The sequence below is a fragment of the Anser cygnoides genome, chromosome 11 (assembly GCF_040182565.1).
Source record: "Anser cygnoides isolate HZ-2024a breed goose chromosome 11, Taihu_goose_T2T_genome, whole genome shotgun sequence".
In the NCBI taxonomy this organism is placed as follows: Eukaryota; Metazoa; Chordata; class Aves; order Anseriformes; family Anatidae; genus Anser; species Anser cygnoides.
Window position 1 is genome coordinate 16383101 of NC_089883.1, and position 12436 is coordinate 16395536.

The 12436-nt window shown below is 40.0% G+C and overlaps 1 protein-coding gene and 1 long non-coding RNA gene across 11 annotated transcripts in view; one reads left to right on the plus strand and one right to left on the minus strand.

Annotated features, from left to right (window-relative positions):
• The window catches only part of OTUD7A (OTU deubiquitinase 7A), a 117280-nt gene that overhangs the window by 67101 nt on the left and 37743 nt on the right, over positions 1-12436 (plus strand). For 4 of the 10 annotated variants that reach the window (XM_048060231.2, XM_067003927.1, XM_048060230.2 and 1 more), the window contains one exon: positions 8781-8933. The exons of 1 other annotated variant lie outside the window; for it this stretch is intronic. Coding sequence is in view for 3 of the 9 variants with exons in the window: in XM_048060236.2 (XP_047916193.1) it covers positions 11424-11476 (53 nt within the window). In the remaining 6 variants the exon portion in view is untranslated. Of the gene's footprint in view, positions 1-7168; positions 7621-8780; positions 8934-10398; positions 11477-12037; positions 12121-12436 lie in introns of those variants that run through there. 5 more of the 10 variants (XM_013177441.3, XM_013177443.3, XM_048060236.2 and 2 more) reach the window with 5 other exon arrangements.
• LOC106033741 (uncharacterized) lies at positions 4425-6933 on the minus strand. Its single transcript, XR_001205524.3, has 3 exons — positions 6794-6933; positions 5843-5980; positions 4425-4891 (listed from the first exon to the last, which is right to left on the minus strand). It is a non-coding gene; the product is annotated as an uncharacterized lncRNA (long non-coding RNA).

Sequence of the window (12436 nt, forward strand, 5' to 3'; positions counted from 1 at the left end):
AATGAAAGTCTTTGTGACTTGAAGCATCTTATGATAAGAACATATAAATAATATTAATGAAAAGTAGTTTTTCAACATACACATGCACACGTCTATACGCACAGTTTATATATGTGTGTGTATATATATATATATGTTTGTAACAGGTTTAGTTTCTTCTACCATGTCTACTGGTGAGGAGCTGGTTCTCCAAGCTCAGTACAGAGGCCTTCAGGAACATTTTGGAGAAATATTCAATAGCTTAAATGGTAGTCAAATAGTAGTTTGTGCAAAGGCATTTCCTGAACACCATCTTTCACTGGAGTTCTGTGAGCAGAACAGGTCCAATCATACTAAACAGACTGCAAACTTTGTAACTACTTCACCTCCAATAAAAGAGAAGTGTGTGTATGTAAATACATGCACATTTAATTCTTTAGGATATGTTCTAACTGTAAGCTTAAAAACTGCATTTAATCTTTGTGGTAAAACTGGAGGCTCTGTGAAGGTAAAAGTGGAGCAGCAGATGAAACCCAGAAGTTACTGTGTGATATGTAGAGTAGCACTAGCTACCTACCTTCACATGTCTGAATTGATTTCTGTGTGTTTTATTAGACTGTGATGTTAGGGTTTTCCTCTGCCACCTTCTCTTTGACACAGATTTTGCCCAAACTCCATGTACTTATTTTCCTCCTTCCAGTTATTGGATGGTCATAAATAAATAAAAGAAAAAAAAAATACAGATTTGTACACCTTTCTTCATATAGCTAGATATGCTGTTGAGTAACATTTCAGATAATTTCTCCTTTTATATTTCGGGAATTGCAGTATGTTGTGCTCAGCTGTCACCAGTCAGGCTGGAAATCTATAAGACTTTACATTATCTAGCTTCTGCTTTGGAATTTCTCTGAAGTTGAGTTCTTCCTTCTGGTAATTTTCTAGTTGGTTTAAAAAAAAAAATCATGCTTCCTGATTGAGTGTATTTTATTCTACATGTTTGTACTTACAACTCTTAGTCTTTTAGACAAATATATGCAAAAAATATACACTTTTAAAGATTTTTTTTTTTTTCTGGGAAAGTAGTTACTGCTGAAGTTTCCTCCTGAGAAATCAGTATTGTGGTGTTTTGAATTAATATTGTGAGTTTTGAATTAATATAATCAGTATGGTAGATTCTTCCAAGGATATATTTTATAGAAATAATAATACATAAATATCGATAATCACTCTAGTGCATTGGTTAGGTAATACACTCATCTGCAGATGACACATGGCTTGTGACAGTCTGAATACTAGATTCTTACTGACAGGTAAAAACCCCTTTGAAATCCCAGCTAACAGCAGATTCCTGTTAAATGTAGTTGTCAAATTGCTGACCCATTTGAATTCAAAGGACCAAGAAAAATAACTTGTTCTTTCTGCAAGCATTAAAATTAATATAACCGTAAGTATACATATACATGGAGAAGAACTAAGGGGCCTGTTGTGAATTTATGAAGGGCTTTCATACAGAGGTATTCATCCACTACTATTTAAACAAATATAGATCTTACAGTGCCAAATTCAAACCTTCCAGATTAAATAAACAAGAAAAAAACAATGGAGCAATTGTCAAATGTGAGACTAATTCAAAGTCATTAACTTTTTCAGAAACAGAAGTTTTCAGATGAATAGTGTGATCATTTCAATAACGAGATTATTCTAGTAGATTCTGTTTAACTCATAACAGTGTCCTGAATAGAAGACCAAGGTAAGTGCTAAATACTAATTAACCAAAGGGGAAAGGGAAAAAAAAAGGCAAAGCATATGGTTCTGTGGTTTTTTGAAACACTACTACAGTGATTTGCATAGATGAATGTGACTCAGGCTATGTTTTCAGTTTATACCATATTGTTACAGTTTTATAAAACTGAGTTTTTATCATTGCATGCACTTTGCTTAGCTCCTGGGGAATTCTGCAGTTTTCCTTCAGTGACGGGTTTCTTGAACCAATATTTCTATTAAAATTCTAGAGTCTAATGTTTTAGCAGTTATTCTTATCCCTGGAAAATGTATTCATTCTTCATTTCTTATAAGAAAATAATAGCAATCTTGTTGACAAGGAAGAAAACAAGACACCTATTCTGGAAAATAAGGTTGACTTGCCTTAAGGTCCTCTTAAAGGTAGACATAGAGAATAATGTTGCTGTTATGTCAGCTGTTAACTCTGAGACCTCTATACATTTGCCATGCTTGTTTCATACCAAAAAACTAATGGGGTTACAATTTAGCTTTGTGGTTATGTACTGATATTTATAAATATACACGTGTGTGTATAAATATAGTCGCAGTCATCATGGTAAAGATGTCTGAATTCATACAGGTAGTGCTTACATATTTTACTACAGGCATGTTTTTTAAAAAAAGGGACAATAAATTTTTTACAGAGGGAAAAAAACAGCCTGTCAACTAAGTTGAAGTTGTTTAAGTGATCACACATCTTTTTATTGATAGGTTGTATTATATACTCTACTTTAATCATACAAAACAAACAGTTACAATATAGTCCATATTTTAATATAAACTACACATTTGCTAGTTAGAAAAAGAGAAACTAGGGAGGAGAAGACTTTTTTCTTACACCAGTTCTTCATGTGTAATCATTGCCCCCTTTGACAAAAGGATATAAAATACTGCTGTAAATTTAAGGTATTGTTTTGCACCAGTGTAAATGAGTATATAAACTCATTTTCAGGAAGAATCGTGCTTGTAATCTTATATTCTCTTTGTATATATACACCTATATCTGTTCTGTATGTATGTAATCTACTGCAGAAGTAAGCAAATTCCTACATGGGAGCAACTTGCTTATATAATTTTTCAGGTGGAAATTATCCAGAGCAAGGGAAAAGGTTCAATACAGACTTTTCTCATTTGGAAATTGTTTTAATGTTGGAATGTAGACCATCTTAATCCATGGTCCTGTGAGAATAACCCCTAAAAGGGTTACCTAGAAACTCAGCTTATTCAGAAATGTCAAAAAAAAAAAAAAAAAATAGGCCACAGGATTGCACAAAAACTGCCCAGTTCTTCAGACTGGTTTCATATTACTTCAGAATGTTATGTTGTACTTTATGTGCACTTCTGTAGCCCTATTTTTACAAAATAATTCAATATTTTTTTCCCAGTACTTCTGTCACTGGGAGCCCTGCCTTTATTTCTGGACAGTATTTTCCTGTGGTTTGATGCATTTATGAGGAACAGTTACCCAGTTCTCTACCGTGGTTTCTTAGGCTCTGCAAGCCAGGCTCTTTGGGTCACTTGTCCTAAGATGAAATGCTTAACTTCTGATGCTCTGCAGCCTTTCATTTCATCTGTTTCAGTTTGAAGTGATTTCTGAGTTACTGAACTTGCTCTCAGTGTTCCAGAAGAGGCTTATGCCAATATCTGTCTTTTGTTTTTACCTTTTAGTTCTATTTTGGATACTGCAAAATGGAAGCATGCTTGTATGTATAATTCTCTTTTTTTTAAGTACATCTTGGATGCAGACCTGACTATATCATGTGTATATATGTATATGTGTATAGCTGGGGACATTTATCTCTGCCTATGTGTATATCTGTATACACACAGTGTGCTTAGAGATAAATGTCCCCAGCTATTCAGGAAACACTGGAAAAAAAAAAAGTGATTGAAGTGTTATGCTGCTGACAAGAAGTTTACTGAATTGAAGTCAGTCTGTGTAAAATAGTGTTGAAGTTAACCCACGTAAAGGATGGGGAGCTGTTTCATGTTTGGGATGTGGCAGTGTTCCTGTAGGCATACTGCACTATTCGTTACTTTAAAAATTGTGTCTTGATTGCTGAAAAAAAAAATAAATAAAATCAGTGTAATTCCTTTCAGCTGCTCTTGGCAGATTTTTTCTTTCTATATTTCAAACAGGTCCTGTATCTTTATAGTTAATCACTTTTTACTTGGTTGACAAACACTTTGAACAATTTATTTTCACATATAAATGCTATTCATACCAGACAATCTTAAGAGCTGTATTTTTACATTAAATACCAGTCATCTTAAAGCTGGTGTTCTGCTTCTAAACAAATATGTAATGGATTTGGTTAATTACAGTTTTTTGCTCAATAATTTTTATTTCATATATGAACGTTTGGCAAAATGTTACCTAATGAAAAGTGGAGCAGCTTTAGAAATGTAATAACCTAATAAATATCTTTGGCTTACTAAAAAAAAAAAAAAATGAAGTCTATGTGAAACTGTAAGTAGATACATTTTACATGCAGAAAAGAATGAAAAATAGCACAACCTTAATTCAAAGAATTTAGATGTTTCACTAATAAAAATTACCTCATTTGGTGCATTGGTTCAATTTAATGATATTGTCAAGGTGGTAGAATTATGACATTCTACATCAAATATGTATGTCAGGAAGAATTACTTGCAAAGTCTGGAGCTGTGCGCAAATGGGGTCTTTCTGACTTAACTACTGAAAAATCAAAGGAGCATGAACATTCAACACAAGGGGTCTGCACTTAGCCTGTGTGTTGCCAGACCAGCTGAGAGGAGTGAGTATGTTAATGGGGTATTTAGCTCCGTCGCACTGGAGGGAAATAAAAATGGGGGGAAAAAAGGAGAGGGAGGTGGGGATGGGGACAGACAGAATGGGCTTAAAGCAGTCTGTGTATTTCCACTGGCTTCCTACAGATTTGAGTTCAGGCGTATTGCTGGAGATGCTTGTTTTGCCCTTTGAAGATTTAAGTTGCAGCTTAGTGATTTTCTTTCTGAACGTTTGTCCATTCTTGAACTGTTTCCTTTCGCTTCTTCGCCTCTGTGTCAACAGCTATCTGTATTCCTTAGGCGTGGGTTTTGTTTCAACATACTTGATTTTGTTTCATTAGTTAGCCGTATTTCTTTGCACCTGTTTGGAAAAAAGAAAAGGATTTTTATATTGTGTACCTGTATAAAGCGCTTTGATTTTGAAGAGGTCAAAGTTAGATTCAGATGAAGGCTGAACTTCCAAGAGTGGGAGTGGCTGTTTTAAGAGACAGGTACTTCAAGGGGAAGAAAAGATCAGGTATGTATGGGACTCTATTAACTTGATTTCAGGTCCTATTCACCCATTTTAACATTTAGAACCTACCTGTCCCTCTTCTTTAAAGCCTTTCAAAATGCTCTTTCTTACAGTATGCAACAAATGTTTCCCCTTCATTACTTCTTGTATTTGCATTGTATAAATACAGAATTATTTAGGGCCGAAATTTGGCTACAGAGTGAGAGAAAGCCAAGGTCTCCATTGTGCTTTGAGGGTCAAATAGTTTCCATCTCTATTCAGTACAAAGTGCTCTTCATTTATCATATGTGACTCATGTGAAAGGAAAACAGCAAACATAGATGTATGCCGATACCTTTACCATGAGAGGAGTGCTGCTTGTTGACAGGTGGTGTAATATGGAAGTGTGTTAGATCTGCTCCAAGGGTGTGTTGGATTTCAAGTGTAAGTTGCATTGATGCTTCGACTAGCCACCAGCAGCAAAGGTGGTGGTGGTGCTTTTGCAGGTGAGAGGTGGTGCATGTGGTGAGAACAGTGAGTCTGGTCGCCATCTGGTCCTGAGCTCCCAGCTCACACTGAGTCACTGCCTGCCTGCTTCCTCAGAATTTCTTTCCTTTTCTTGCTTAGCAGTCTATTCCATCTGGATGTGTTTTCACAGCTAATAGTTTTCTGGCAAAGAGAATAATTGTTGAAAGACTTCCCCCCCCCCCCCCCCCCCCCCCCCGCCTTTAAATCCCAGAGAGCTAAGAAAACAGCTCTTCCCGGGGGGAAAAAAAATAAAAATAGGGCTAGTTCAAACTTATAAAGGGAGGAACATACCAACTCTGAAGGTTGTTTTCAGTGTAGAGCATGCATAGTTGGGATTTTTGTAAAAGTTTTTTTTCATGGTGTGGTAGTTCAAGTAACAGCCAGATCACCTGCCTCTGTGCTAATTGTGACTTGAAATGGTAACATCTGCTGAATGAAATAAAAAACAGAAGCAGTTTGTATAGTTAGTACAGCAAAATATTGCTGTATTTAGGAGACCTAGTATTTGACCTTTAGAGACTTCATTTTAATTAATTTTATTTTTAATAAAGCTGTTTATTTTTATGGGTTTAGTAGTACTGCATCCCGTTTATAATGTTGTAAAGACTTTGGGAGGCATTGCCCATGTGCGAGGAATGAGCTTCCACAGCAGATTGCTCCTCAGTTGCACGTGTAGCAGAGATTTTAGTTGTCTCTTATGTGCTTAATTCAGCATTGCTGAAATTTTGAATTTGCCAGGAAACTGTGCAGGAGTCCAGTTCTGCTCAGCACAGCCCTGCATGTCTTATTTCATCTTTAAGTAGCCCAAACCGATGAGCCAGTGTTAACTTCAGGTAATCAGCAGTGGGTCAGTTCTAAGTTTTCGGCATTCATTAACATGTTTCTGCATTCACCCTTCCATCTTATAGACAAATCTGTCTGAATAAACACTATTAAATCGGGTTGTGCTGTTAATTTAGGTTTGATGAGTAGCAGGGAAAATTAAATAGCATAGATATTTTTGTGCAGGTGCTCTAAGCACAGCTGGAGGACTCAGAGCCTAGAGATGTGTAGTGTTAGTGCACATGGACTCAGAGCCTAGAGACATGGTATAGTGTTAGTGCACAGGAGTGTTCAGCTAGAAACTTTGTTCCTCAGCACTGTCATGGATTTGAGAGGTCTCCATCGGGTGTGGTTCCTTAGCACCTAACACAAGGTAGATCTTTTCTAACCGTAAAGCTATTTATCATTGTATCATAGTACCTGGATAATATTTCATTTTTTATTGTTGTTTCTCAGTAAAACAGCAAGTGCTGTCTCTGGCTTTGTTACACACAATCTCATCAGCTGTCAATGCACAGATATAACCAGTTTTCTATATACACATTAGCAGAAGGAGCTTCATCTGTACAAAAGATCTTCACAGGCAGCTTACATAACCTTTGCTGGGATGGGTGAAGAGTAACATGCTTCTGTCAGCCTGGTTACTGACTGGGTTCTGGCGAGCATGTAATCATGAGGCAATTTTGAGGTGTTGGCTGATGTCATAGATGCATGGGGCTCAGTCCTCTTTTCAGCTGCTAAAGGGATGTCTTTTCAATTCTAACGTTAAAAATATTGAAATAAAAGCGATATTGAGGCAACTCATGAACTGACTTCTTTGGACTGATAGGCACTTCAGTTTTCAAACTTTATGAGCAGTCTGGCCTCCACGCATTGGGACTGTCCTTGAGTGCCCAGCTGGTGCATTTTAAATCAATAGTCATTATACTACTGAGCCACTTCTGATTAGTATCTGAAATTAACTAATGCTTTATATCATTCACCTGTAGCAGGTTCTTTTTAGCTTGATCCATATGTTTCCATCATGCTGGTTACGATTTATCTCATAGTTGGGAAGGAAATTCATTGGATCACATTTCTTGTGGTCTTTTTGCATGGATGTTAGGTTCTGTTTAGTATAGTGGATCTGTGCATGAGTCTGTATATCAAATAATAGCAGCATTATTGTCCTGCAGTTGTATTGAAACAGAGAAAAGGCTTCAGTTGCTACAAAGCTTTGGTGCCAAATTTGGCCATGATCCACTAAGGTAATACTCTCTGTTCAAGTGCCAGCATTGTGTTTTGAGTAGCCTTTTCCGTATTTCTAGACTTCCTTCTGTTACTGCCTTGTCTTTGTTAACTATTAGAAATGTTTCTCTTGTCTCATGGTGATCCAGATGTGTAGTTTGTTCACTGGACTTGCTACAGTCTGTCCATGTCTTTCCTGTATTGGGGAGCCAGAAATTGAAACTGCACTCCAGATGCTTCTCACCAGGGCTGAATAGAGGGAAAGGGTCACCTTCCCTGCTATTCCTATTGCAGCCCCAATGTAATGATATGGTGGTATAATTAGTATAAAAGTATAAATTACATAAATGTAGAAGTGCGAAGTAGAAGTATAAAACATACAGGGGTACCAATGTAAGGGCCAGCCGTGAAGTGGGTAGAGTTGACAGCAGTATAATCTGATTTACTAATGAAAAACATAACCATATCCTTGACATGTTGAATTAGTTGGACTTCACAGTCCTCATGGCTGAGGACAGTGAGGACCCCTTCCTCCTGAGATGGAAGGATATTTTTCTGGGTGCGTACTTGCAGAAAGAAGCAATTGCTAAGGGATCCAGTCTCTAAGGTTGACTATAATCAGGTAATTAACTTGTCTGAATAAGTTAACAACCATCAGCTGGGACACTGGCTAGTATGCCAGCTGTCAGCCTGATCAAAGTGAGGAATCACAGGACTTAGTCATGTTTTACCTGTCAGTTTGTAAGATCCTCCAGGTTAGTATTCTCATGGCAACTATATCCCCCTCATCGCAGTACTTTAAGGAAGTCTATTGGACTGATATGATGTACTTTAAACAAGTCCTGTTACTTGCTGGTTTCGAGCTATGTCACCAAAATCAAACATCAGAGGAGTCTGGTTTTGCATGTGCGTGCATTGGGGGGCATGCAGACTTCAGTACAACATCGGCGATGTCTGCAAGGGACCAAAGCATAGAGTGGCAATCGGGAAGCCATTCCGGGATCCCTCGTGCTGTTTCATTACAGCACGGGATGGGGGAACAGCTTTGGTAGGGAGGTGCTCTCTGCAGAGTTGTACATCCCCTCATGTTCATATGGAGGGTAAGAAATGGACTAGGAAAGGACTGCATTACTTCTGGGGAACAGCGAAATCAACTGTTTACCTTTTTTTTCTCCCACAGTTTATTTCTCTGTAGCTGTGTTACAAGCAAGAGCCAGTATCATCTGTTCCTGGTAGGAAACCTCCATGCTCATCCTTACCATTGGCACCTGGCAAAGTTGCAGCTGAGCCTGTGAGGAGGAATTAACAGAAAAGATCTAATTCATGTTTAAAGGTAAACTTTGACCAATAATGAATTAGAAGCTTGGAAGTAAGACCCGTGCTTTTGCCTAAGTATGTATCATTTAACTTGATCCTGTGTGCTTTGCTTTGCATTATTTCCACAGCAATGCAGGCAGAGTAGAAGTACAGAGATACCTTTAGCATAACTCGGTTTTGAACGTCAGCTGTCTTACTAGCATGTCTAGCACCAGCTGCTCTTGAAGCACCTGCTTTAATTTTTATTTGTTATTCAGAGAGAACATTGCCTAGAAAGCTAGAGTTCACTTTTTTCAGGAAAAAAAGAAAAAAGGCAAGTACAAGCTCCAATAGGATAGATGTTTCTGTTAGCCCTGGATTTGGCAACAAAGCCTCCCATGCCAACATTGTGTTATGCTTCACTTGAGGCAAGAAATTATCTGCTTCCTGATGGGTGTGAAGGTGGTTCTGAGCACCCTGGTAAGTAAGATTGCCCCTGCCAGACTGTTTAAAAACACAGGAGAGAAAATTGCACGGTAACTACAGTATTGGTTGTCAATAAAGCAAAGCTGCTAAGTTACAGTAACATCACCTCGTTCTCTCTCCTCTTCCTTCCAAAACCAACCTTCTAACTGGATGTAAAGCGGGACCATTTGCAGACAGGCACCACGGCGTGGCTGCCGGGCTTGGCTGTGCCCTGCCCTGGGTTGCTGCTGTGCTGGCCCCAGCTGGCTGTGTGTGGCCCAGGGCAGCCCCCCTCTCCTCACAGAGCCCCTGCAGCCCCCTGGCACGGTGATGCACTGGTGCCATGTTGGTTTTTGCAGCAAGATGCTGAAACAGAGCATCGCTTAGCCTTGGGACTTGTCGCTTGGACAAGGAAGTGGGAAAATGTTTGTGTTTTTTTTTTCTTGTGATTGAGCTGGTATTACACAGCAACTGCTTCAGAACTTCAGAAAGCCCTGGATAGATGGGTGGGTTGGGGCTGGCATTAGGTAGAAATATTGAGTAAAAGCAGTAAAGACCTTTGTGTACACTAACTGCATTAACTAGTGCTCTAATTGCATCGGTCAGGAGAAGAAGAGTGAAATCCTGCCAGGCCTTTCCTTTCTGCGTCTCCCAGCCAGGCCTCAGTTGGACCAAGAGTTTATAGTGCTTTTATTTGTTGCTGATTCGCATTGTGGAGATGACTTCTCCATTGAAGATTGAGCTATAGAAATACTACACTAGAGGAGGTTAGATGTAGACCTGATCCTCAGCTGCGGTGTTTGTTGTACTCTGTAGAACTGGGACTTCATTTACTGGAGGAAGGCTGCTTACCTGTGATTGACTCTATGTATGACAATCAAATAGTTTATACTCGGCACCTTTATACACTTAAGCTTTTCTTTTTAAAAAGCAATGTACGGCATATTCCACGACAGTTACTTTGTGGGAGTCTTGCTGAGATTTACTGGGGCCGGGGGGGAATCCAGCACAAAAGTGAAAAGGTACTGAAAGGTCATGGTTTGTACAGGCTGGGTCTTAGCCTGGTGCAGAGTTGATTATGATGCTTCAGGAGTTCTGCAAAAAGTCATGCTGTCATTTTTCCCAGAAAGTGATGGGAGCTCAGTCTCATAATATCTCTGGAGAGGGCTTCGAGCTGTCAGTCTGGGCAGAACCATTTGACTTGCACTGGTGAACAGGAGTATAGCCATTGGATTGGGAGCAGCTTTCTCTTAGTGTGGTTGTCATTAGATTATATGGAAAAGGCACTGCTGCTGCGCTTTCTAAGAGAGGTTTTTAAGAAGTGCTCTGAAATGAAAGCTGCTGCAGAAGCTGAAAAATGTTGTTTTCTGATGCCATGTGAGACAGAGAGCATTATTTCGGAAGGAACAGGAGAAAATGTGAATTCCTTATCCAAAAGTACAAAGTGTGTGGTGGGTTGACCCAGCCAGCAGCTAAGCACTAACTAAACAATTCAGGTTAGTTTGTGTGGTTTCTCACAGTACGACAGGATCCACTGGTTATGAGCATGCTGTTTCTTTTTTTCTGACAATTTATTGTACAGTGAGGCCTCTTCAGCATGAGTCACCTCTTCGGGTGGTGCTCCAAAATCTCTGCCTTCTGGCTGCGGATAGGTGCAGGCCCACAGGGTCAGGGAGGAAGACATTCTTTTTGACTGCTGGCAGTGGCAGGCCAGTCTAGCCACGGGTGGAACCTTGGTGTCTGTCCGTTAGCACTTGGGGCTGGCCTATGGTGTCGGCGTGTTCCATACAAACTTCTGTGACACGGACTTCCTATGGATCTTTGGAGGACTGGTTGTTGCCCAGGTTGCTGTAAAGCATCTCCACCACTGCCAGTTGCCTCAGACGCTGGATATCTTCCTCCGCTGTGGTCCACTTGCCTTGCTAGTTGGCAAGGTCTTCCTAGAGAGGAGACTTTGCCTTCACACTCACCAGGAGCTGTCTGCAGAGATTGAGGATTGTTGTCCCTTTTCTGGTCCCTCTGCTGATTCCCCAGCCCTTGGATAGGATAATGCTGGCTGCTAATGACCCTGTCATTCGTGATTGGGCCTCAGTACCCCAGTGTGAGAGCAGCCAGGTGATAATTCCCTCACCTGTATGACAACTGTAACGTTTCTGCATAGTATGAGCATTCTGGTTACAGAGGGAAGTCTGAGAAACTGGAGGGCCATCGCAACAAGGCAGGAAACCCTGGAGGAGAAGGGGGAGTTGCCATTCTCAGCTTCCCCACAAACTGGCTCGTGGAGAAGAGCAGAAAGGTGTAATTGTTAGTTGTCTCTGTGAGATGGTTCCCTGAGTACTGGGATGGCAGCAATACAAGGGCCAAATACCAGATTAGACTTGAGGCCATTGCTTTTATTATAAGTCTCCCAGGTAAGGAAAAGAATACAGCAAAGAGGAGAAGCAGGAAGCAGACATTAAGAAGCCCTGGAGTTTGCTTATCCTGGCCAGCAACTAAGCACCCACCAGCTGCTCAGTCCCTAACCCCACAGCAGGATGGGGGAGAAAATTGGAAGAGCAAAAGTGAGGAAGAAGTCATGGATCAAGATAAAGGCAATTTAATTAAAATGAAGGAAAGAGGAGGTGGGGGGGAAGGCAAGTAATGCAAAGACATTCACTCACTGCCTCCCACGAGCAGACCGATGCCTAGCCAGTCTCCAAGCAACAGCTACTTTGGAAAGAGTCTCCTCCACTTCTATCGCTGAGCGTGACATTTACGGGGTATGGAATATCCCTTTGGTGAGCTGGGGGCACCTGTCCTGGCTGTGAACCCCCAGCCTCTAGGTGGGCAGGGTGGGAAACAGAGAAGGCTGTGATGCCGTGTAAGCGCTGTTTAGCAATGCCCAGAACATTGATGTGCTATCAGCACCATGTTAGTCACAAATTTGGAAGTTAGTAAAGAAAATTAACTGCATCCAAGCCAGACACGGTGCAATGGGGAAACTATAAATTATGGAAGTGATATTGACAAGACAAATAAAAGAACAGATGATAAACTCTGTTGTATGTATGTTACTAAGTAAGGCAAAAAAGAGCT